This window comes from Microcebus murinus, chromosome 26, assembly GCF_040939455.1.
Source record: "Microcebus murinus isolate Inina chromosome 26, M.murinus_Inina_mat1.0, whole genome shotgun sequence".
In the NCBI taxonomy this organism is placed as follows: domain Eukaryota; kingdom Metazoa; phylum Chordata; class Mammalia; order Primates; family Cheirogaleidae; genus Microcebus; species Microcebus murinus.
Window position 1 is genome coordinate 7,900,653 of NC_134129.1, and position 27,836 is coordinate 7,928,488.

A 27,836-nucleotide genomic window follows, 5' to 3' on the forward strand; every position below is an offset into this window, starting at 1 on the left:
TCCAAGAAACAACATGAATACTCCTCCCCTTGTTTAGCCTATAATTAAGCAATTGCTTAAATAGAGGGACTAAAGGAACCACAGGGCAATTCCCCTCCTCAGGGAGAACTAGCCTCTATTCTGTGGGATAAATTTTCTATGCTTCTTGAATAAAACTCACTTTCCATTTACACCCTGGGATAGCTCCTGATTCTTTCTTGTGTGAAGCCAAGGACCTTGTTGGACTTCAAATGATTCTTGGCATTGGAAATTACTTTCCTGTGTCATTAGGACTTCAGGAAAATTGTTTAAGAAACCAATAACACTGAAGAAAAATTAAAATATTTTCTGTTTTATGTTTATTAAATTAAAATGCAACATATGAAATAACAGAAATAGTATTGGTTGTGAACTTCAAGAGCTATTGATCACTTAAATATATTAGTTAGTATTTACCTTTGGGATAAAAATAATTAACATTACCATATATGTGTCCCTTTTGGCAAATTATGGATCTGAAAAATTAACTTCGTTAGGGTATTTTATAGTTTCATTGGGCTATCTTATAGTTTCTCATCTGAAATTTACCATGGGTTAAAATTTTGCTTTGCTTGTGGTTTTCTTTTTTACCAAATTCCCCAAAGAGAGAATGTAGCTAATTGACAAAAGCATTTATGAGTATGTAAAAGCCTTCTAAGATTATATAATATTTCAGGGAAAATACTAATGAGTTTATGGAGTCTTATTTAGATTATTTTTATAGGATTGTTGCTTATGTTTACAGGGCTATGTGCCATCTATCTGTGCTAATATTATCTGATCACAGACTTCAATCTTGTTATTTTCTTGATTTGGTCCATTGTCTTCACTGTACATGAACAAACTGTGTGCATGTTTTTCTGTACATGAAACGGTCTTTTTCTCCAAGCAATGCTTATTTATGATCCTTGTTTATTGTTTTCTCCTACCCATTTAATTATTCTTTAATTGCTTTTGGGAACCTGAAAATTAGAGTCCTTTATCTATTAATTGCTCCTACCTATGCTGAATTTTGGGATTGTCCTCTTTTTCTGACCAACTTGGTTACTGAATTTATTCTTTACTTCAGTTGCATTAGTATTTTTTTAATAGAGTTTATATCATGGGTGAAAGTTCCCAAGTCTTACCAGCTGTGAGATTATTCAGGTTACCTAACCTTACACCTCAGTTTCCTCATCATTAACATGGGGGTAATAATTGCACCATTATCAGAGTCAAAATGTTAGCATGAAGTAAAATAGTTAATGTAAAAAATCACAAAATGCTTCACACACAGCATATCTTCAGTAAAAATTAACATGTCTTTCTATCAAGATTGCTTTTGTTGTTCTACTTTGAATTCAGAGAAGATATATTCAGGGTTATTAATATACTGAACTTAATTATAACATTTAAACTTTTTATAAGGGTAGTAAACTTTCAAGGTGCCTTATCAAGGTTGCTATGAATATCCTTTCTTCATGAAAGCTTAGTAATAAAGCCACATATAAGCTGAGATCTTGGAGGACAACAGCTACTTTTATCTTTTGAAGCCACAGTAGCCATCTCCCAATAGGAAAGATGCAAACAATACTCCAAATCAATACTGATGTTGTAACCTTGTGTTGTGCAAAGCAATAAATATGAAAGAAAAAAAAACAAATCTAGTTTTCATGTAATATGATGGTTCAATGTAAGTGTGCTAAGGTTATTAACATGCCAAAAAATCAACACATGGCCCATTGTAAGATCTCCTTTGAGATTGATGGCCAAGTCAAATCACCATCATTGCCTTCTCTGATTAACCTTCCTTAGACCAAAATGATTTTCATTGCTATCACTGGGGCTTCGTTTTAAAGCTTTTCATTCTTTCAAATATATTTAATAACTATTATTAAACAACTATGATAAAACAACTGCTATTTAAGGAGAAAAATACAGTAAATTTTGCATTCTGGAATCTCAGCAAGTTAGCAGTATTAGGAGATCACACAAGTATAACCATAGTGATCAGTGTTCCAGGTTTTCTTTGATATACCTGATTTAAGTTCTCTCTGTCCCTTTATATATACACTTTATAGTTAGATCATCTTTCTAGTTTTTGATTCAGAAAATATTGGCATTGTGTAATGTATTTACATAAATCACAAGCTATGAATGCTTTGAGAAGGAGAATCAAGTAACTTTTTTTTTTAAAGGAATCAAGCTTGAATGCCTGACTCTCCTTGGACACTGAGAAGGATTTAGAGGAGAGTAATGTGTGTGTGTGGTGGGATAGGGGTTAGGGGGTTTAAATATTTTTGTAGATGGGATTTCTGTAGAATGGAATGACAGGCATAAAAAACAGAGAGGCATGGGGCAATTTATAGGAACACTGAATGTATAATTTTAGTGTGGAATAAAATAGAAAATTTGTTTAAACACTGTGGTAGGCGGCTTTAAAGGCTAAAGAAATCGGGTTATTTTTGTAGTCAATAGTAAATAGAGATAGATGAGCAGGTTAGTAGGTAGAAATGCAAAGACTATGAAAAAGAAAGGAGCTTGAAAATCATCTTCTCCAAATCTCACATTTTATTGATTAGAATGCTGAGGCCTATAGAAGTAAATCAACTAGCTTAAATCCCATTAAAGGCTTATGTCTTATATTAATTTTATTATGTATTCTTAGACTCTGGGTATCTGAGTTGATATTCTGTTTAAACATTTTTAAGAAAATCAACTAGAAATGGGGGGAGGGCTTACATTTTGAATGGTCTTCAAATAGAAACATAAATTTTAACTTTCCATCTCACTGTAAAGCTTTTTGCCAAACTAAAAGACTGATTCACTGCCATTCCCCTAAATTTGCTTCATCCATTTGGAGCACATTATAATAAAAAGAAGCTGCTTTCTTACTCTTGGTGCCAAAACATTTCAGGGGAAAAAAAAATCAGATGAGCTTCCACCTCTTTACAAAATTGCACCACTGTTGCTTTATTCCTTCACCTTTATTGCAAATATTTTTAAACAAAACCCAAATATCATCAGCTAAAGATTGTGAGAAATTTATTCTGAAGACAAACATGACTCCAGATACGTCAAAACTGGTGAGCAGATTCACCTTTATTAGGTGTGAACAGAAGCCCAATTTTTACAATGGGTACTATACCAAATTAAGTGAGATACCTTTCTTCTAAAATCACTTTTTTTGTGTTTCCTATGTAGTGTTTTTTTTTTTACTGATGCCAATAGAGTAAAACTGCCCTTCAGATGTATCTCTTTGAAAGAATGAAGGAGTAAATTGAGGGAGACTATTAAAGCAGACAGAATTGAGTTAAAGCATAGACAGTTAATTGTCTTAAGCTGTTTTCCCCTAATTATTTGCAAAAGCCTTTGGATGCCATAGGACACAATCAATTAAAATAATTAATTTTAAAGCCCTGAAATTATATGACTTATGCTAATTTCACTAGAATTAGTAACATGTGTCTGCATATCATACAATTTCCTTAAAAAAAATTTATCAATGAAATAAATGAATTAAAGCATCACCTCTGTAAAGTACCTGGCACACTACAAATCTCAATAGCCAAATTCTGTGACTCCCTGAAATCGCAAACAGAGCTGCCGCCTCTATATGTAGGTATCTATTATTGATTTCTGAGGAAAATGTTGAGTAATTATCCCATTCCAATCACCTCAGAATTGGGAGCGCGGAAAGGGTTGGCGGCCGTGAGCGACGCGGGTGTTTAGGAAACTGGCCGCGGACCCGTGGGGAGCCCGCGGACGCGCGGCGTGACGACGGGGCTGCGGGCGCCACAGCCCGCGAGGGGCAGCCGGCAACGCGCCAAAGCGAGGGACCCGCTCCTCTCAGGGCTCGGGCCGAGCCAGCGCTGATTTCCCTTCCGCCTCCCGGGAACCCCGGTCCTTGCCAACGCCGTCAGGAGAATTCTTCGCCCTAATTACCCGGGGAGGGAGACGCGCCCTTCCCGGAGACCGCTAGGCAACACTCACCACGGCAGCCTCCGCGCCACTTCCCTCCGTGGGCGTGTGACTCCGGCGAAGCCGCTCGCACTTACAGTAGCTTCTCACTGGCGAGGCGGCGGGCGGCGGGGGGCGGGGGAGCGGGAGGAGGAGGAGGGAAGGAGGGTGGGAGGCGCAGAGCGGCGAGGCGGAGGAGACGCCGGAGCTCCAGACACAGCAGGAGCCCGCCGTGGCGGTGCAGTCGCAACCTCGCCTCGGCTGCCGCGCACACGCCGCCGCCGCCTCCTCCGCGAGCGGCGGAAACCGCGGCCGCTCCCGGGCCGCCGCCGCAGCCCGCTCCGTGCCTCTTCCCGCCGGCCCCGTCAGCGCCTCCCTCCTCGCCGCTCTGCCCGCAGCTATTTCTGTCAGCTCCTGCGAACTCTCCGGATCTTTGCCTCGCCTAGACGCTCTCCTGCGTTTTCCTCCTCACATTTTTCTCAACTTCTCCCCCTTTATCCTTAGACACCCTGTTTTTGTCTCCTCTTTTGAATCGGGGATTCCTGCTTAAGATGACGCGTCTTCCTGACCCTCGTCCACTTCAGCACTGAAGGCTGAAAAGGAACCCTCACCTCTCCGCCCGTGGCATCTGAAAATTCTCAATCTTTAAAAAGTCTTAAGAGGCTTAAGTCTACACAGGAACAGGACTGGGGACCCTGTCGACACCCTTGAGCCCGGTCCGGAACTGCGCGAGCGACCAGAACTGGGGTCGCGTCGAGCCCCGCGAGCGGGAGCGGGAGGGCGAGGGGAGCCCGGAGCAAACTTCAGCGTCTCAGCCACCGCGCTCCCGCATTTGGAGGAGCCGCGTGCCGCCAGGCGTGGGACCCCACGGCGGACGAGCGGGAGCCCCGAGTCTTCCTCGCCTTCTCCGCGAGGCCAGAGCGGTGGACTGAGCCGCGCGGGACAGCAGCGGCCGAGGAGCCTGGGAGAAGATGCGGGGCTCGGGGCCCCGGGGTGCGGGACGCCGGCGGCCCCCGGGCGGCGGCGGCGGCGGCGACACCCCCGGCACCCCGGCGTCCCTGGCCGGCTGCTACTCCGCACCCCGCAGGGCCCCCCTCTGGACGTGCCTTCTCCTGAGCGCCGCACTCCGGACCCTCCTGGCCAGCCCCAGCAACGAAGGTAGGGAGATGGGGCGGGGGCCGCGGCGACCGGGCAGAGGGGCAAGGCGGGGCCTGCGGGCGCGGGGTCGGGACGCGGCTTCGGCGACCGAGTGTCACTTCTTCTCGCGAATGAACGAACGTGCGCCGGCCCCTCGCTGGCCTTTTCGCTCGCTCCGCGCTGCCTCCGCTTGCATTGTTCCACACGAGCCGCGGGCGCCGCGCGGGGGACGCGGGTGGACCGAGGCTGGCTGGGGGCTGGGAAGTTGGAACCCGTGGGAGAGGGGCACCCGGGCCCCGCGCCGGGGCGATGGGCGCGGCTGGGTCTCACTTAAGGCGCGTGAGGAAGTGACATTTGGGGTTCAAAGAGTGGAAACTGTTTGAGGCTAAGCGACGAGGATCTCGAGAGCCACGGGGCTTTGCGAAACCGTTATTTGAGGCCGGCGATGGGAAACGGCTGTGGGGGTGGCTGGATGCTTTTATTTTGGGGGAAAGTGCCCGCTGGGAGCTGTTATTTAGGGCATCACCAGCTGCTATTCTGGGGTGGGTGGCAAGAGATGTTACTTCTCGTGGAGGGGGCGTGGGGAGGGACAGAGGCGCCCCTCACTGCTGAGTGCCCTTCTTCTGGGGGAGTTCACTGTCCCCCGGAGCTAGGGCGGCAGGGGCAGAGGTGGGGTGCTGCCGCGGGAGGGGGAGGGGACTGGCGCTGTTCGGAAGTTGCGGCTGGAACCAGCCAGGGCTCGTGCCCGAGACGGAGAAGACCTGCTTCGGCAGGCAGCCGATCCCGGAGTGCCCAGCCCCCGTCCCCACCCCCAGCCCTGTGTTCCGGACCCAGAAGTCGGTCCCCACCCTCGGCTGGGAGAGCGGGGCAGGCGCGGGAGCGGCGCCGGTGTTGCTCGCGGTGCTCCCGGCGCAGTGCTCAGCCAGCCTCTTGGCCCCGAGTCCCGGCCTCCGAGTCCCCTCCTGGCGCCCGGTCTCAGCTCCGGGGGGAGAAGGGGAGCAGTGTTTCAGATTCGGGTCGGGGCAGCCGGGAGCTGTCAGCCCCGCCGCAGAAGCCTCGGGAACCTTACCCCCGAGCTGGAAGGCTGGGTTCGATGTGGAGCTGTGCATGCAGCGCGCGAGGCTTCGAACCCTCAAGAAACCCCTTCCACCCCGGGCGCGGCCCGGAAGGCGGCCGTGCGGTCCCGTCCTGTGTGCCCTCGTGACCCGCGCGGGCCGGCGGGCGGGCGCCGAGCTGGGGTCCCCGCGCCGCCGGCCCAGAGGAGCCTGTGGGCGCGGGCAGAGGGAGACCACCTCCCAGTCCGGGAACTCTCTCTAACCCCTAACTCTGATTAAAGGATTATGCGTATCCATCAATATCTGTCTGTACGTATCTGTGTAATCTCCCAAGGTTAAGCCAAGACATTTGCATTTCTCCCTTTCCGATGAAGTTGTAAAAGTGTTTTCTGGAGTCCTAGGCCTTTTATTAACATATTATGGTAAATTCATTCTCTTAGAAGTCTGGAGGATTATAACAGGGTGAAAGGTGCTTTTATTAACTGTCTTAGTCCGCCGAAAGGGGCATCCTAGTTTGAATTTAAAGAGCTTTAACGGTAATATCATTCATCCTTTCGTGTTTCCGTTATATAAATCTTTTTTTTTTTTCCCTCCAGGTGTGATTGGGGAGAAGACTTAGAAATGAAAGGGAGTCATCCCTGAAAATGGGAAGAAATGACTTCTCAGGGTGGGTGACGTTAAGTGGGAACAAGGGCCAAGACTGAGCCAGGAGGAGGAAGAGGCAGAAGGAAATGAGAGGTAGCTAGGGAAATAGCGCTAGTCTCCTAGGGTGTCCTAAGCAGAGCCTGAATCTTGTGGGATGTCGCCTGGTGTGTATTACAGATTTAACACCCCCAGATTGTATTGTCTTACGTCAGCTAGTCCATCACACAGCACAACGTGGGCTACCCTAAGATGGGAGTTGGAGGGGATCTAACCACAAATGAGCTGTACTTTACTAGTTGGTGCTCTGAAGACACCAAGAATAAGAAGCGTGCCTGCTGTTTGGGGCACGTTTTGCCACATGTAACTGTTACGCATAATTAGAAAACAATCATTAATATCTGTGGCATTATTAATTCATTACATCTCTGCCCAGCTTATTTTTCTATCTTTTCACTTATTATCTTCCCGGACTTTTATTTCAGTTATTGTGTGAAATTTACATTCTTCTTTTTTCTTTCCCCATGCTATTGCTATAAATTGGGAGCAAAATATATTAAAATATTTCTAACAGCAGTCTATTTTTAAATTTATTTAGGAATTAAGATTAGAGTTTTCAGTTTGTTTTTATTTGTTGTTTTTTTTTTTTCTGGAGGGATTTTGGAATGTCAGGAGCACAAAGATTTGATGTAGATGCTGAATTAATTAATTAACTTGCTCTCATATAATTCACTTTCTGCAACCTACAGATGCTTAGTGATTTCCCAAATTGTCCTGTATACATACATTCTGTATACATACATTATATATGTGTATAATATGAATACTGCCATTATGGGGGGAGAATGTGTGGAGCCAGATAAAAATAATTGTGAGTGTACATTCATAACTGGTATTGTAATTATTTTTAAATTTAACTGTGTTTTAGAGATAAATAAGCAGAACTGAAGAGAAAAACCAAGCATAAATCAAAAATCTTGAATTGATGTGAAATTTATTTATTTATAGTGTTAGAATACATTGGATAGTAGACAATAAGAGGAAAATTTACTCTCTTCTCTGAATTCTAAGCAATTTATAAGATAAATATATCTTTAGTTTTATTATATTAGGCATAAACTACATGTGGAAGAAACTTTTGATATACAGTGTAATATACAAAACTTTTTTTTAGCATAAAAGAATTTAGAGACTTATTTAGCAATAGACATCCCAGATTGATCAAGGAGGACAAATATTAGCAAGTGTATCAACAAGTGGAAATTTTAATAAATTTAATAAGTGAAGAGGGCATGTCCGCTGTTATGAATTTTGGAGGTGGCCCTGAACTTATTCAGTAACTGCCACTTTTTGCTATCTGGAGATATATTTGTAAACAAGCATTATTTGACAAGTGCTTTTCACAGCAGGGATTCTTGGCCAATTACTGCTGAACAGCTCTGCATTGAAAATGATTCACCCGCAGTGAATCAAGCTTAATTCATTGAAGCTACAGTCAGTAATGCCCCAGTAAAGTGCTTCTGACAGTTGTCAGCAGTTTGTATTTGAAAAGTCCAGTTTCTTATCTCTAAATGTTTTGTATGTTTGAGAAGGTGGATTGGAAGGGCACTGGGAAAGGAACATAAGGGGGGGGGAGGTAAACTACTTAAAGAAACATTCATAAAATTGTAAATGTTTCCACTGGAATGAGAGAAGAGAAAAAAGTTTGTTTTAGGGGTTTTCTTAGTTTACAATAGGACCAGGCCCATAAAACAGATTGGAGGACATAATAGATTTGTAAAACTAAATGGCTTTATTTTGTGGCCTTGTCCTACTGTTGTAATTCATTTCCTTTTAGATAAATGGGCAGGACCCCACAAAAAAAGGACAGTAAAATCATTTCCTCACCAGGACACTACTGAACAAGAAAAGAGAGCCATTACCCCCATTTAAATCATAGATTGTTGGAACTACAAGGGAACATGAAGAGTTTGGCTTTTTCGTTAATAAACCATGAAAAGAGGGTTGCTGGGTCTTGACATTTTAAGCTTTTTTTGAGGTAGACAAAGATCTTCTTGGGTGTCAGTGTGACAGATAAGAAGATTTCATTTCCTCATATAAGACGGAGAAGGGCATGGGCAATTTCTGAGTTTAGAATGGAGATTTTTACTTGATTGGAAGTATTTGTGTTATAATATCATCATTTGGAAATACCGTTAATTCTTTATTCCAAGCCACATAGGATATAGTTGGTATGGAAATAGGGTTCACTTTTTATACTTAGAAAAGCATTAATTGCCATTATATATTTCTATATTATTTATATTAGTATTATGTTCTACAAAATGTGACCATTTAAAGTATGTGGGGTTTGTATCTTTACATAAAACATGAAATGATGTAGCTATTTATAGATAAACATTCCCAAACTAATTAAATATTTTGTTCAGTATTGGTAGCTACTGTTGTGAAAATGACTGTGCTTTAGCTATTTCCAGTACACTTTCGTTGATTGACTCTATCACTTTAATCTCCTTTGTTTGTAGTGCTTTTTGTAAAAATTTATTTACTTTAATGGCTCTCTTGTTTCTCTTTCATTTGGAAGAAATCTCTCTACTTTTGACTGTAAAAATAGAGTATAATGTGCATGATTATATTAACTTACTATAGCTATTTTCCCTTTTATGAGTCAAATTAAATGTTCTTTTTTTAAAAAAAGAATGTACTGTTCATATTTTGAAGAAATAAATACTATAAAAAGTATTGACACCCCCTTACACATTTTTTTCAATTTAAATTAGCAGATATATTCCACTTTACTAATGAATAGTTTGAATTTATGTTAGTAATGATACCTAATTATTTAAAGATTGCTACAGCATTTTTAACAAATCTGAAATAATTTAACAGTGATTTTCATAAAACATAAAAATTGACGTTGAAATATCAAGCCTTTCTTATTAATGGTTAAATATTGATTTTAGTAGTTGCCTTTTCTTTTTCTTTTAATAAAGTGTGAATTGTGATTATAAAAGCAATATGAGAGCTAAAAACGTAAATTGTTACCTTAGAGACTCAGAGTGTTTCTTGTTCTAATATCTTTGGTCAATATAATCTCAGTGGGAACAGAATGGATCCCACTAAGATATGCTCTACTAAGTAAATACTTATTGAGTTATTTTATCAAAATTTATGTAATCAATAGGATAAGTAGTGATTTCTTCAAAGGAGTTAGTCTAGTCCATCATATACATCTACATACCTAATGGAGTAGTTAATTGGCATTAAAAAATCCATCATATATTCTATCACAGTCTAATTGGTACACATATGTTTCTATGGGTGTATATTAAAGTAGATAAAAAGCAAAATGAGTTATAAAGGCTTTATATACACATACTGGGATAGTTCATAATATTTAGAAATAATTCTAAAATAATTATTAATAATACATATCTTTAGGGTAATCATAATATGTTTATTCAGTGACATACATTTAATGGAAGAAAAAGATTAATAACAAGAGTTTTCTGATGTATTAATAATTATTTTTAAAGCACTATTTAGAAATTTGAAAACTGTAAGATTTGATAGTTACTCTAAAAATCTTGCCTGAATTATTGGTTCCATTTGAAATGTTCATTTCAAAATATATATGCTGCATTTTAAGTATTTGATTTTGAACTTCCAAAACAGCATGAATACTTAGGAGAGTCTCCCTTTATTTTATGTTTACTTTAGTTTCTGGCTTTTCACACATTTGTTTACTCAGAGTTTATTAAATAGGTTTTAAAATGTTTGAACAAGGCAAAAATGGATTACTGTGTAAGAATTTTAAATATAAATTTTGAATAATAGATTATTTTTGATAATCTGTTAACATATGCAAGATTTCCTTGTAGTGAAGAACTTCACATAAAATAGTAGAACCACTAATTGTAAATTATATTGTGAAATAGTTATTTACAAATCAAGTTACAAATAAATAGTGGCACAGGTATTCTTGAGTATTAAAACTTGATTGGAATTTGCATCTTTCTTTTGACACTATAGATTTCACATAGAGAGGAATTATTTATTGCAATTATTCTTATCACATAAAATAAAGATATAACTAATTTAAAGTTCATATCATACCAATAGAAAATATTTAATGTTTTAAACATATTTATTAATGAATTTTATAAGAAATAGAAATTTTAAACTTTTCATTTAACTTTTTAAATTACCATCTTAAAAAATATTTAACCTGATATAATCTGTTAGTGCAAAACAAAATAAATAAATACAAAGATAAACTGCCATACCATACATAAGAATTTGAATTATGTCTGGTGAAATATATGATAATTGAAGGTCTTGATCTTTTTCATTTCTTAAAAGCTTAAATTTTTATCTAGCATCCCTAATGAGAATACAGATGTTACAGAGTCATAAAATAAAACTGTAATTTAGTAAGTGCCCCACTTGGAGTTTTTGAAAACTATGTGGTTTAGAATAATGACATTTATTAACTGCCCTTTTAAGTTTAGTATAAAAGTTTAATGTTTTGAAATTATTTTTTATTTTTAGTGATTTAGAGAAACCATAATGAATCATTTCTATTATTTAAAAATTGCCTGACAACCCTCTCAAAAATTGTGTGTTTGAGTTTTGCCTTTAGAGTTCCACTTAATTGTTTTCCCCTTTAAAAAACAGAAACCTAGTACATTCTGTTCATAATTAAACTTTTCCATAGCTGTTTTTTTCCTGTAGAGTGTGTATTCTTTAGTCCCTGATCAGCTTATGTGCCATTTTATTAGTATCATTTAAATTATTTCTTAAATAATTAAGGAGGAAGGAGGTATAACAAAACTTTGTTGAACAAATGTATATCCTAGGTAATACCTACTTTCCTCTGTGTCCTTCAGTACTCAGTGTCCATGGTTTTAATTGTGCATTTATTAAGCAGAGTGCAGTAACTTGGCTGAGAAGTCAGTATATGCGCCCAAGGATGTGTTTTGGGATGTGTTGAATGGTTGTGGTAAGGATGGAAAAAAGAGTGGGAAGGTTTATCAAAGTGGTATCACTACAAACTCGATATTAACAAAAGGGTTTAGTTTTATTTTAATCCTTTTTTTAAAAAATCACATTTACATATCCATATTCTAATTTTCTATTTGTTTTGCTATGACTCTGCTGATATAAACCCCAGCCTAATGAGAAAAATAATTCTTTAGATCATTTTGTTTCATGCGTTTATTTTTTTTTTTTTTACTTCTATTTCTCTGCAAGCTCTACTGTGTTGTTGAGTCATGCCAAATACTTGTGGCATTAGACACCCCACAGATTAAATAATTGGGATTAAAATGTCTGTGATAATTCTAATTATGTTTTAGTTGCTGGACTATTGCCCAGGCCTTCTTATCCATCCATCAAGCTTGTCTTAAGTTCTAAATAAACAGAGCCCACAACTCTGCTAAGTAAATAATTCTAGTAAAAAAGAAAAAATATCAAAGAGCCAAAACCTGAGGGTTGAATATTTTGCATATGCTTTTGAGAAAATGTTCCCACTTAGAAACATGTTTCAGGCTAAGTATTGGAAGATTTAGAGAAAATACAGTCTGTTCTTTTACTCGGAGATGGGTACTGTGTTTTTCCTCTTATAATAATTTCACATTCTTATTTTCATTTGTTAGGTCTCCCTTCTTTCCTTCTTCTCTCTTTTCTTTCCTCCTTCCATCCCGCACAAAGTCAAAACAAGTTAGGAGAATAAGAGCCCCTACCTGTTAGGTTCCAACACCCCAAAGGAAGACATGATTTCAGACTGGATGTTAAGAAAATATAGTCATCTTGTAAATAAATCATGAGACTTAGTCCCTAAAGATAGATTGTGTCAGAACCAGTCGTACTTTTTTACTTAATTAATAAATCAGAAGTATAAGAGTTTAAGAGGTCTCTTTCAGTTTTGCCTTTCTTGTAAGATAGCTCCCTTACTTACTTTGCAATGGCTGCACCTTTCCTTTCCAGGATGCTTGTTAATGTATTTTCTATGGAAAGACAAACTCAGCAGGCAGATCCCACTGGGCTGGCACCAGTTCAGCCCAGCAGTCCACAGCAGGAGCTTGCTCTGAAAGCCAAATTCTAGCTTTCACCCAAAACCCTGGCCTTGTATACTAGCAGGAAAGGTGAGGCAGAGTGCCATGTTGTAGAAGGTGGCAGTGGACTCTCTTCTCAGAAGCTCCATGCTAGGCAGTGTAGTGATGCTGTAATGAGTCTCCTGAAAGGAGATACAACCACCTTTTCTGAAGTAGAAAATACTTGAAAACTGCTGTATCTAAAGGATTTTAGCCATGCCCAGTTTCAAGCATGGTATTTTATTTCTATAGAAGGGAAGAGGGCAAACAATAGCAACAAAACTACCTTAATTTTGCAGGTTTGAAGTCACTGTTTTTTGATTTGAAAAAAAACAGGGAAACAAAGTAAGGAAAGAATTAGGTGCTATGAAATTACAGAAAAACCAACAAGAAAAACAAAAACTGTTTTTTTTAAAAATCCAATTGTTTTGGATTAAAAAGTAAAGACCTGTTTGTTTTAGTCTCCAGTACTTACTAACTTTAAATTCTGTGAATACACACTCCTCCATACCATAATCATAGCTAATGTTCATTATTGATTTACTATGTATGTGACATTGTTCTAAGTAGTTTACACGTGTATTTTTTTATTTTCCTCAAACAAGTCTTACAAAAATTTGTGTAGAGTCCTCAAGATATTTCCTGTGATGCTTACTCATAGCTTCATTTTTTTCCCCCTCTCACTTGATCAGCTGTTGGTCATTGTGATCTTGCACATTAATAAACCCCACCCCTTAACATCTTCCTTCTTTGTTGTCCAGAGCCCCACTAGCACAAGTGGAGATCTTTTCCTACCTATTTCCTCCTTTCCATTTTAGGGCATATATGCTTTACCTTTTCGATTTGTTTCTGTTACTTTAGTCTACAAACAATTCAGTTCCAAATCCCTAGCCAAGACTAGACTCTAAATAGAACTTTGTATACCCCAAATCCCATTAAGAAATTCACCTATAAAAAGTGCTATATATTGCTGATCACTACTCGTTCTATTAAAAGCAGAGGGGAGCTTTGAAAATATAAAACTACATATTTACATGTTTTATTTTTTAGACAGCAGTACTTCTAATAAGAGAGAGGACTGAAAGATTCTGTGGGAAATGTATTCACCTTTCATCTCCTATCCAAGCCAATCCCTTGGGTGGTTTTTTCCATCTTTATATACAGGATTATATTAAATATTTTATAATCATTTTAATGTAGTATATATTACAAAAGTATATTATTCCAGATGAATCTCATGGAAAAAAAAACCCTGTAGGATAGATTAGAGAAAAAAAAATGATGTTATTAATGAAGGAACTGAAATGAGAGAGAGTTTGGTCTGTTAAAAAATCAGAACTAGTATCAAAGCCAAAGTCTATGACTGCAGAATCAGTGCACCACTCTGGAGGTAGGATTGCAGAGTGGTAAGAACACAGGCTCTGGAGCCTGGCTCAACCACTTAGAACTCTGCCACCTTAGGCAAGCTATGTTTTCTTGCCTATAAAAAGGGATTATTACGACAATATGGTTTAGAGTTGTAAAGATTGAGTTCACATCAGTAAAGTGCTTCATAAAAGTTCTATCTATAGTAAGTGTATGTGTTAAGTATTGCATGTGCTAAAAAAGCAGTGTGGGTTGGCATTCTGACATTTAGAAAGGTCTAATTTTCTGTATTAGTTAGTGAGCACTATCTAATATTTATTGTAAATGGAAATACCAAAAGAAAAACACTTGACTTCAGTTCAACTACTCAAGCAGCCCTTATTTACTCCCTGGGTAAAACCCTTCAATGGCCCTCCAGTGCCCTCATCATAAAATCTAAACTCCTTGAGCTGAGTACAAAGTTCTCAGTGATTTGCTTCTGGTCCACCTCTGCTGCCAATTCTCCTTCCCTGCACTCCGGGCTCCTGTGGTGAGCTGCTCTCAGTGCAGCTGGATTCCCTGAGCTCAGTCAGATAGATACACTCACTTTCTTCCTTCATCTTGATAATTTGATCTTTTCGCCTAAGTATGTACAGATTTTCCAAGGTTGTGTGCCCAGTTTTATTCCAGGTGTCATCTTTCACACTGAGATGGAATTGTGTTTTCACTTGTCTGTACGTTTCTGATCTTGATCAGAATAGAAATCCCTGTAAAAAGTGAAGGTTAACCAGGGAAAATATTCTCTTCTGAACTGAGAATTCACCACTAACAGAGATAGTATGATTTGCCAACCAAAGCAAGTTCAATCAAAAATACTGGCAGTGGAATATCTTTTTTTGCATTTATACGAGAAGTATCAATATGAAGAAAGCTTTGACTGTAAACTCATTGAGAGCCAGCTCCCAAACTTGGTACTCCATATGGAGCATAAGTGAAGTATGTTATACTGTATACATTTATGTTTAATTTATAAATGTTATTAAGTAACTTGTTTTTTTAAAGTTATTGCTTTTAACTACACCTAGTCTCACCTCATTACTGTATTGCTAGTGGAGCCAACATAACTCTTTTCCTAACTCTAATCCATAACTAATAGAGTTTAGAGACTCTGGTATTGGAGAGTCTCTTTTAAATTGAGAAGTTGCCAACTAAAAGATTTTATGATTTGCTCACCAAAGTGAGTTAATACCAAGAAATTTTTTGTCAGTAGAATACTTTATTTTAGATTTACCAAAAGTATCAATGAGAAGAAAGTTTTACAGAGATTAGCAAGCTGCTAGAAAATAATTAGTAGATATGCTGTGGTCCCTATCTCTTTGTAATTTAATCAACTGCTGCCCCCCACCCCTTTCTTATGATAAATTCTCAGAATTCACATAACTTGAGCCACTATCAACCAACATAAAATAAAGTTTTTACATTCAGCATGACTTAATTTTACCTCCAGAAAAACAATTAATATAAAACATCTGTTTCTAAATGGTTTAAATTTCTTGAGAGTGGATGGATTTACTCTTTCATTTGTTCTAGATTTCCTGGATTATTTTGACAGTCACTTACTTTATGAAGTACTTTAGATTTATGACTTGGTATGATTTCTTAATATTGTAGGGAAAATAGCATAAAAATGGATGCCATCAACCCTATGAAGAGAATAGCACTAAAACATAGATACATGTGGAAGCAAGTTTAAATTTAAACTGTATTATAAGTAACTTTTTAAGTATAGTTTGGTTAGTGTCTGGTTAGTGTGTTTAATTAAATATATCTCCAGAAAAATGATTTAGGTACTCTAAAGTAACAACAAATATAGCAAAAATATCAGAGGGTTAATATTGGATTCTATTCAGCTATAAGAATTCTTTGAACTGAATCTTTCTCTAGATGGGAGGGATAAAAATGATAATTGCTGTGAAAACTATCACCACATAACCTCCTTTAATTCTCACAACAACTCAATGAGATTGATACTATTGTTCCAGTTTACCGAGAGAAATTGAGTCTGGGAAAAATGCAGTAATTTGCAGTAGGTCACAGAACGCATAAATTGACAGGGTAAAAATCAAGTGTGTTTGATGTTGGAGCTCTTGGTTTTACCCTACTTTGCTAGAAATTACGTGTATCTAAATGTACTTAGTATTATGATTTGTACTTTATGCATATCAATTTTCAAATAAGAAATAATGTTTTATAAAAATTGTATAAGAAAATTCATAAGAAAATCAACTAACATAAAAATAATATAAATATTTCAATGAGGATATGTGGAAAACTCATATCAATAAATTCTCCCTATCATCAATGCTAAAGTAATTGAATAGAAAAGTTACGTATAAGCTTTCGGTTACACAACACTCATTTCCTGGTAGAAAATCTGTCAGTTCATCAGGAAACTGACTTTTTTTTTCTGACTCTAGAGTTTGAGAGAACCTGGTGATAATAGTTTAAATGATTTTGTTTAAATGATGCCATGAACAATATTTGTAATTTTCAAAATATGCAAAACTGATTTTCATCGGATAAGTTCTTATATAATAGTCCCTATGGAAAGCCAAGTACATGATGTTAGCAGTGGTTTCAAACTTTTTTTTTTTTTTGAGCAGCAGAAACTCTCTTTAGATTTCATTCAAAAGAAATCACTATGGAAGCTCAATACAGAAAGCTGATAACAACAGTTATTTGGCTTCCTGGCTGTGTTTTTTCCTCCTTCCCTTTATTTGCCTGTGCCTTTGAGACATCAGTTTTAGAACATCTGGGCCATTGTGAGCTCAGTTTGAAAACCACTGTGTTAAAATATAAAAGGAATGTTGTATAGAAGATCAGTGTGATATAATCCTGCCTTGCTGCTTTCTAAAAATCTACCTATAAAACAAAGTATTAGGTTATTAAGTATGAAATGTCTGATTTCCTTAGGTACTAAGTTTGGCAGTTGATCTCTCTGACATTTCACTTTGACACTTCTTATTTTATTTTTATTGTGAAGATACATACTATATCCTCTGTCTTGAAAATGCATGTTTTGTCTTGAGCTTATCTTTCAAATTTACTCTAGAGCAATTTTTGTGAAACCATGAATAACAAAAATTGGTATTATTTTTGAATATGAGTTCTGTTTTGGAACCAATGCATCACAAGCAGCTCAAAATATCAATGTTTGGGAAGGATGTGGCTAATGAATGCACATTACATCAATGGTTTGAGAAGTTTTGTTCTGGTGTTTTTAATATTGAAATTGAGCATGTGGGTGACCTGAGACCAAGGTGGATGATAATGAGCTGAAATCTATAGGGGAAGCGAATCCATCTTAATTTATGCATGAATTAGCAGCAAGGTTTGACGTTACTATTCCAACAATAATGGACCATTTGAAGCAAATGGGCAAAGTAAAAAAAGCTGGATGGATGGGTTCCACATGAATTAAATGAGTGTCAGAAGAGAAATCAACTTGAAGCTTGCCTTTCTTTGCTGTCATGATGTAAAGGTGAACCATTTCTATACCATATTGTTACATGTGATGAAAAACGGATTCTTTTTGACAATCACAAGCATTTGGCACAATGCAACCGTTAATGAAGGTGAAGTGCCTAAACATAGTCCAAAACCGATATTCATCTAAAAAAGCCAATTGTATCTGTTTGGTGGTCCAACACTGGTATTATCCACTATAGCTTCATAAAACTTGGTCAATTGATTACAGCAGATGTCTACTGCAACCAGTTGGATGAAATGATGAGGATGCTTGCAGTTAAGCAGCTGAGATCGGTTAATAGAGACAGGCCAATCCTCTTGCAAGACAACGTTCAACCACGTGTCATACAAACAATGCTGCTCAAACTACAGAGGCTGGACTTGGAAACTCTCAATCGTCCACCATATTCACCAGACCTTGTAACAACTGAGTACCAGTTCTTCCAGGCTTTGGACCACTTCCTGGAAGGAAAAATAGTTAATTCTAAAGAGGCTGTGGAAAACTCCTTTCATGGTTTCATCACCAATTGCTCTCTAGGCTTCTTTGCTGCTGGCATAAACAAGCTACCATTAAGCCGCTGGCAAAACTGTATCAATAGTTTGGGTATATGCTTTGATTAATTGTATTGCTTCTTGTATGAGAATGAGGATGTAATCAACTACACTTTTGATTCAAAATTGGACATTTCATATATAATGATCTAATATACTATATGATAAACTTTAATGATTCCTAACCTAGAAGTGCTCATCAGAACCAACCTACGAACATTGTTAAATATATATCATGTCTGGACTTAGGAATCCAGTTTTAGAACATCCATAGATAAATCTGATATTTATCCTGTTGAAGAACCCTTGCTTATAATGCGGCACTTAAAGTGAGGTGTGTGGACTGGTATTGGTGCCAGTCTGCAATAATATCAATATAAAGATTGAGAGTTAGCTTTTAGAAACTATTATTGCAATTTGACATTGACACAAAATCCAGCTGTGTGATCACCACATTGAACCAGGGCATAGCCTACTTCTAATATTGTCTAATTATTTAGTGTAAGAATCATGTGGGTCAGTGGGGCGGGGGTACTTTGTAAAATGCAGTCTCTTAGGATATCAAAGGGCAAAAAAGTTCTAAGTGTGGTTTTATATATAATCGATAATATAGTCATTTGTTTCAAGACTGGTCTTCAAGGAATATACTTTGATTAATATTTTCCCTTTACCCTCCCAGTTAATATTAAGCTCATTTTGACAGTGTATGTATATATGTATGTGTGTGTGTGTATATATATGTTTGTGTGTGCATGTGTGCGTGTGTGTCTATATATCCCTAAATGCCAAATGTTAACTCAGATAATGATACCCTGAGAGAGTTTGACTCAGGAGATACAGATGGATGATTTCACAGGTAATATAAATTTGAACAAGTTTCTATTCTCTGGGCCAAGCAACTAGAAGGCTGCAGAATCAGCAAGATACTTCCTGTTTTATTCACTGATGTATCCCCAGGGCTTAGAACAATCTTGGCACTTAAGTAGATACTCAATAAATATTTGCTGAATCAATGAACCCTCCTTGTAGGTGTTATATTCCATAGAACTGGAACAAAAGTTAAGGCCATAAATTGTACGTTTTTCTCAGTTTTTTTATGTATTTGTATTATGCAGGATTAGGTTGTAAATGATAGAAAAAGAAAACCTGTCCAAAAGTGCCTTTAAAAATAGTGTTTTTTTGTTAATGTAAGAGAAAGAAGTTTGAGGGTAAATGTCTGGTGGCTTGGGTTCTGTGGCTTAAGGGTGTCAAGAGAGGAATCTTTGTGATTTTCTTGGCCTGGCTCTCATGCTTATTGCCTTATGATTACGAGAATCCTGATGCATCTGCCAGTATCACATCCAATTCAGAACAAGAAAAATGGAAAGAGAAGAGCCAAGAACCATGTCAGCTGCTTTATTTCTTTAGCTAGGACAACATAACTTTCCCAGAAACTGGAGAGCAGATTTCTGTTTATATTTCATTGGCCAGACCTATGTAATAAGGCCACCAGATTCAATGAAGGCTAAGATAATAGAAACATGATTATCATTATTTGCAAAGACCTGTTATAATTCATTGTCTGGTAAGGGATATATTGCCACTCCAAAGAAAAATGAGATTCTGATACCAAGAAAGGATAAATGATGTCTGTAGTCAATAGACATAAAATAGTGTCTGCTACAAATACACAGAAAAATAAAAGTACTTTTATTTTACTTTATTTTCTTTATTTTTTTCTTTTCCTTTGTAACCTTTGTAAAAGGACAGATAGCCAACTAACATGCTTATATTTTGGCCAAAACCAGATTATAGGCACCAGTTTAACTATGCAAAAAATAATTACTACTACATCAATCTTACACCCTATTAATGTATAAAAATTACTATACTTTAATATACTGATTTAAAAAATACTTTCCTGCTGTTATGAATGCTGGTATCCATTTTGAGATGGATTATTAGATCTGGGTACTTAAAATAATTATATTCAGTCACCTGAAATTATTTAGCACAGCATTTGTTATACTTTGTTAGTACTTCTGCCTGTATTGCTTTATATTTTGACTAGTTTTCAATGACAAAACATTATCCAAAGATTTCTTGCAATATCATTTTAAAATATTTAAATAACAAAGAATCATTATGTAGGGTTTATATCAGAATTAAATTTCAACTAAGCTGCAATAGACTGACATAAAAATAATGACTCAAGTTGTCAGGAAAAATTCGTGTCATTTCTCATTTCACAAAAAGGGCTGCTGTTACCTAATTGTTTGCTTATTTTTGGTGAATGCCATCGCCTTAAAATACAGACTGTGAACAAGTCTCCCTCTGCTTTAGTGTATGTCCTTTTGTTTTAGTGTATGTTCACATCTAATCGTCATTTATATTACCCCGAAGGCTGGAATGCTAGCAATTATATAGATTGTTTTGAAGTTCGATATATTTCAATCAAACATTAGGAGTATTTGGGTCCTGGGGTAGAATCAACTTTTCATACATTTTACATCATATTCTAAAATAGTAGTTTTTAATATGTCCTTTTGACTTTTAAGGATAAAGTATACTTGGACAAATATATGCCCTATTTTTCCCCAGATAGCAGCTTAGAGCATAATGAATAACAAAATAAAAAATTAAGAAATGAAAGTTCATTATTACTTTGTTGCTTATTACCCTTTTGCTTTTTAGAATCTTATAACTTACTGTTGAAAATTTAATACTGAATTGTGATTTCCCCAGGAAAAACTAACATCTGTTATATTTACATTAATATATTTGAAGATTTCCATCTATACAATACAGTGAGCATTGTGATGTTAGCTTCTCTAACATACTATTCACAGTTCATTGATTTAATAAAATTCATTGATATAAAGGACTTAAGAGTTTCAAAGGAATGTACCTTTGTATTCAGCAAGCTGGACACGAGGGCAAGTGTAATATAGAAGCAAGAGAAAGAACTTTGGAGTTAGATAGACTTAGGTTTAGATTCCAGCTGTGTGTTATTAGCTCTGGGACCCTGGGCCATTGCCTTATTTAGCTTTCCTCAACTTCAATTTCCTTATCTGTAAAGTGGGGAAAATAGCATACTAAAGGATCATTGTTAGGATTAAGTGATATAATGTATATTAAGAGCAGACACACATAATTTTACTAGTCTTTTTACTGATGTTACAGGTATGAGAATTGAGGCCCTCAAAGTAAAATCATTTTCTCAAGGTCACATTGTAGCAAATCAGAACCATAGTACTGAGTATTAGAGTATTATGTGCAATGAAACATTCTCAAAGTGAATTATGAACAAGCATATTTATTTCAAGTGTTGAGGACTTATAATATTTTGTTTTTATAAGGAACAACTTCATATATTATCTATATACATGATGGTGTGGAAATAAGCAATTATTAAGTGAGAGTATTCAGTGATTTGAAGATTGTCAAACTTCTTATGTCATCTAACATTGACTTTTCTCTATAGGATAAAAACAGTATGTAAGATTTGACAAGTATGGTTACTCCACCTGACAAGGTAACCACTGAAAACCATATGGTATTGCTCTTTTCATGCAATATGTCCTGTAAATGTAGCAGACTGTTAATTAGTTATAATTTAGCTGTCAGTGGATTTCTGTGTTAGCTTTGCCTAAACACTTTGTACAGACCAACCAGTGGATACTAGTTCTAAATTTCTTTTTGCCATCTTTCTGGATTTATACTTCTAGACTACATTAACAATTCAAAGTCTTTAGTATACATTTATGATTGATTTTTGCTTTCATCATAGTTGTATGCTTTGTGATATGAATATACTACTGTTTAATTTTTGAAGAGCAGTGCCTAAAGCTTCTTTATTTATAATGATGAAAAATATTTTGGAACAAAATAAACAATGAAGAAACAAAATGAACAAAGTGGACAAAGATGGAAGTAATTTGAAACAAAATATTTAAAAGCACTGGTTGTTCTTTTACAGTCAGCAATTCAGCATAATGTATTAAGATTCAAAGGGATAACAAAAATTATCTTTTTAGAAATAACTTCAGTGGTAGATAATCTGAGAGTTTAAGTGACTCCATTGTGATGTCATTGGAATTATGTGAATGAATTTTGGAGGTATCAAGACATGATGGAAGGAGAATAGGTTCTGGAATGAGAGAGATGAGTTCGCCTTCAAGCTCTGCCACTTAGAAGCTGTAATCAGTTAGGATCTGTTCCTCTTCAAATAAGAGCAAATCGCTTCCCCACTGGATTAAGAAACAAAATCGAGTTTTCCCACATAAAGGCAAGTCCTAAAAGAGGCAAGTTTTGAGTTTAAAGGATTAGCAACTCCGTGATACAATTTGGAGCCAGATACTTCCCATCCCTTCACTCTGCCAACCTTAATCTGTAGGCTTTGCTCTCCTGCTGATTCTACTTATTTTCGTTAGATGGCTGTGTCAGTTCCAGGAAATACATCCATACCCAGAAACTTCCAAGGCAGTCAGGAAGTTTCTTTATTAATGTTTTCTATCCCAAATCCTCTCCCTTTGCAGATCCCCTTCACAGCTTACTGGACAAAACTGAATCAAAAGTGAGACCACATAGTTGAAAGTGAAATAAGTTCACTGTTGCTAAAATGTGAAAAGAGAGGAAAGAAAAAGCTTGAATGAAACTTGAGAAGAACATAGGGACTAACCCTAGAAGGACTTATATTAAAACAGCAAGATGCAATTATAAGGTTGAAGTGGGGAGGAGCAACATGATCATATCGGTGATTTAGAAAGATCTCTCTGAAAGCACTATTTTGAATAAATTGTAAGGGATCATGCTTCTCTACTGAAAAACCAGCTAGGAGATTTTTCAAAAAATATGCCAAAGATTTGGCTGGCCTGGTTATACTGTGGAATGAAACAGAGCAGACAGTTTACAGAGTTATATTTAGGATATATTTAGATTCAGTGGGATTTGGTCAGTGATTCAATGTAGGGGTAAAAGTGAAGGAAGACAAGAGTGACTCTAGTATCTGGGTAGAATAACTAGTTCTGTGCCACTACCCTCATTGATATGGGGAACATGGAGGGAAGGTTTTTCTCTTTTATAGGGAAGATACTTTGTTTATTTTGTAATGGGCTGAATTTGGGGATGACTGCATGCCATACATGTGTTAATAATCAATAGGCAGTTTTATAAATTGATAAAAAATTGAAAAGAGAAAAATGAACAATATATATGAATCTGTGGGATCATTAACATTTAGATTGTAACTGAAGACTTGGAAGTTCACAGGCTTCTTTAGAAGGGTCTTTATAGAGAGTTATATGCCAATATTGTCTTTAAAACCAACCAACCAGCAAAGAAAAAATATGTGCTAGTCATTCTCCATTCTTAATAGTCTGATTCAGTATGTATGGACTGGCACTAAGACTTTAGTTATTTACTTCAGAAAGCTCCTTTTCTTACTTTGATGTTAAATCCCCATCAAGAGTCATTGGAGTAGTGTGAAAAGTGAAGACAATTTACAAAAATGCAGCATTGATCAAAACCACGGTTTACAAATGACAGATTTCAGTTAGGGTTGGTACAGATGAGTAGTTTATAAAGGAAACAAGAAGCAGCAGCCGGAGTGGTAGAAGACAACCACAGAAATAAGTTGTCATTGAAGATAAAAGGTGAGAATGTTTGTCCTTGGGGGTCTTGGTCAAATGTTGCAAACAAATAAGGCAAATTAGAATCTCAGAGTTACGTGATTGTCACTGTTGAACTTGGGAACAGAAGTGTTGGTAGAATAGTGAGGTTGAAGCCAGATCGTAATGGGTTAGGTAAGGAAAAAGGAGGATGTGAGGATGTAAATAGGGATGTTGACAACTCATTCAGTAATTTGAGTTATGAAAAAGAGACAGAGTTAAGAAATTTACTAGATGAAATGTAAAGTTTATTTTAAAATATATTTTAATTAAAATTTTAGCAAAATACATTATAGTTAATGTGCAAGAGAACTAATTACCTAAAGGTAGGTTTGTCAGGCAATATTGATGGCCTAGTTGAGGCCACTGTTAATACTGAATTGGAACTGTTAATAGTCTCTTTGGTTGTGTGATCTTTTTACAAGCAGTGTTCAGCAGCCATGGATCATATACAAAGAAGGTAGATTCATTTATGAGTAGGATTTAATTCATGGCCTTTGGATGTCCAGGAAAATAGGTGACTGTAATAAAGTGATCTTATGTCTAGATTTTAAGTAGGGGACTTGGCTGTATTGTAGGAAACAATAAGCAGGGCTCATGGTCTGTCACTAAAATCTCAGTTCTTGCTTCATTCTTTCTTCCTCCTTGATTTCCCTACCGGGGATCTGAACAGGACTGCAACCTATTAATGTTCTTGTTGAGCCTATAGGTTTGCTGAGATGATTAAATGAAAAAATATATATAAGTGGCCAAGGAGAGCACCTCATGCACAGTAAGTGCTCAATAATTTCTTTCCTGATGTTCTTTCTTCTTTTTTCTAAAAAAGGCTATGCACATTGGTTACTCAGAATTGCAAAAGAAATAAATGCTCTCCCATTCATTGTCTGTGGAAATGTAATTGGTTATGGCTTCCTGCCTTCAAGTCAAGAGATGCCAGAACTCTACCTAATACCCCTAAACTTATAACATAATTTTTACCAAATTTACAAATTTAGATTTCCAATGGGAAACACATGTCTTCTCTCTCTGCACTCATTTTGTCAACTGTTCTTTGTTCCCTGCAGCATTTGTCAAATTATAAAATTTAGCCTAAAAGCAAGAAATCACATCTGTGTTGAATGGAACCATGGAGAGAGGCTGGACAGATGTATATCTGGGGTTTGTTCCCACAGATTAGTTAAATGTATTTTGTAATTGAATCCAGTAGCTTTTGGTGTTACTGTTAAATGGAAATCAATAAGCAAGCATCCATCAAAAGTCTGTTATATGCAATGGGACTTGGATTCAATGCCTGTAGAGAAAGAGAATAGTATCCTGTCTGCTGCAAATCCAAATTTTCTTTTTATACTATAGTGGAAATTTAACTGACATTATAGTTGTGTTTATTAATGTGAAGATCATGGAAAAGACAGACAGAAGTTGTGTAAGGGTAGAACATGTCTTCTAACTCTATCTTCATGCCATCAAAGATCACACATTCTCTCTGGCCCACTGATTGTGCGTGGTGGTATCAAATATCCTGGATCTGTCTTTTGACTCTCCGAAGTCTGCAAACATATTCATTCCAATGTGTCTTTTTTTCCTGGAGAATTTAATAAATTTTCCTGCTCTTAGTGACTAAGGAAAAAGCAGTGGAGTCAGAGTGATATATAACAAGTTATAAATGTTTGGAAGTCATAATCATTGAAGAGCATATTTCTGTTATTAACTCAAACTAATCTGTAATTGTTAGAATGTGTGAAGTTAAGGATTTAAGAATCTTCTTATGTATATTCCATTTTAACTCATTTTGTCCTCTCCTTACTCCCCTTGAATTTTAACAAAAATAATGAATGAGCAGTCCTCAGCCTTTTCTGAAAGTAAATTCTTTAAAAACTTTTTCTGTTTAAGAAAGCATTGAAATTGTTAATGTATAGTAATAAAATTAAAGCATACTGAAAACAATTTTGAATTAGTTTCTATTATAATTTGTTATTTGGTTGGGCAAACAGTTAAGTGACTTCTACTTATTAAAAGGTTCCTGTATTAGTGAAGTTTTCCCCCCCTACATATTAACTTTAGGAATTTGCAAAAGAGTACATACACACTGACCCTGTTAGAGTTATTTCTTCTGGAGTATCAGTCTTCTTAACTACCGATTAGAATATCAATCAATATGTCCGTCTTCATTGTAATTATACAATGGCTGAAGGAAAATGACCTTGAAGGCTGTCTCTCAGTTTAATCAGGTGGCTCTATTTTAAAATATAAATAATGGAATAAAAACATTTTCCATAAATTTCTGATACCTAATTAATGTCTTCCAGAGTAACTGTCATATCAAACATTTCCTCTAATTATATTCATTAGTGGCTCTTCCTGGACAAGTTTTAATTAAGTTGTACAGTAAAGATCAATATTCGTGTATTCATTGCAATTTACAATAAGCATATATACTATTCAGAACAATTTAATTACTGTAATTATAGCATAGAAGATATTTAGTGACTATGCTCCATTACTGCCAATTCCTCTTTTTAATAAACTTGCTAATGAAATTGGGAAATGAGCTTCTGAAAATTCTCATTTATATAGACCCTATGTCCAAACTTCTGTTTTTACATAACTAACTTCTTATCTTTCTATTTTTTTATGTAAGCTAGTAGGGGAAATAGAGGCATTAATAACATCAGTGGGAGAGTGCTTTTTCACCTATGCCATCATGAATGTTGAGAAACTATTATAGTGTAAATAAGAACACCTGTGATAATTATATTGTTTATGCAAAATAAATTTGAGTGTTGTGTTGTCAGAATACTCTATTTTATTCAATAAGACTATTTATTTTCTTTTATTTCCTCACATAGGAATATTGTTTTAGGTCATAGTGAATGCCTTCAAATATGCTGACTTCTGTTAATGAACAGAGATCATGTTACTGATGTACTGTACAATTGTCAATGTAGCAAGTTTTCTAGAAGCATCAACATGTATATAACAGTACTTCTCAACTTTGGCACTAGTGAAATTTGGGCCAGACAGTTCTTTCCTGGGAGTTCTGCCACACATAGCAGGATGTTTAGCTGCATGCCTGGCTTCTTCCCATTAAATGCCAGTAGAGAATACTCCCCCTGTCCCAGTTTTTTCAGTCGAAAATGTCTCCAGACATTACCAGATATCCATGTTGAGAACCACTGGTGTATGCTGATTAGCCACACCCTCTTGATCTGTCCACTGACCAAATGATTCATTCATAAAACAAACAGCTATTCAGCTGTTCTGAGCTTAGGCTAGGTTCATAGGCATGAGTCAAACATGGTGTTCTTTTAAGAAAACAATATAATTCTTTGTATTCATTTTTTAAGAGATAAGAACTTGGTCCTAATAGAATGTTCAGTAATAATACCTAACTAAGATTTAGGTAAGAGAGGATCAGAGATGGCTTCTTGATGAAGGTAGTTCCTGAAATATGTTTTATTTTCTTTTTTGCCATTTATATTTACTGCTTTTAGTTTTGATATCAGTAAAATTGACTGAGAACTCAACATTGTGCCTAACCTGAAATATGTTTAGAAACAAATGAAGAGGTAGCAATTCAGAACTGGGAAAGGGCATTTGAGACAGCTGAGGCACCTGGTTCAAAGCTTGGAGGTAAAATAAAGATACATATTTTATAATTTATACATAAATTTTAGCTATTTTCTCTGGGGCATCAAATCCTAATTTATTCTGTATTATATAAACAAAGTTGTAGTAATCTGCAAGCAATTGTTTCAAACACCTAATTTTACTCTTTTTTGGTCAATTTCCTATTCACTAATAGCATATGTAAATACCTTTTTCACATTGTGAATTTTATGAAATCATTTGTTTCCAGGAGGAGAAAAATTTTAGACAGT

General features: G+C 36.7%; 1 protein-coding gene across 8 annotated transcripts in view; it reads left to right on the forward strand.

The window, feature by feature from the left end:
* The first annotated feature begins 4,841 nt into the window (after positions 1 to 4,841).
* EPHA5 (EPH receptor A5) overlaps positions 4,842 to 27,836 on the forward strand; it is a 303,231-nt gene continuing 280,236 nt past the window's right edge. For all 8 annotated transcript variants that reach the window (XM_075997884.1, XM_075997886.1, XM_075997885.1 and 5 more), the window contains exon 1: positions 4,842 to 5,115. In XM_075997884.1, coding sequence (XP_075853999.1) covers positions 4,929 to 5,115 — 187 coding nt within the window. In that variant the 5' untranslated portion in view covers positions 4,842 to 4,928. The remainder of the gene's footprint in view (positions 5,116 to 27,836) is intronic.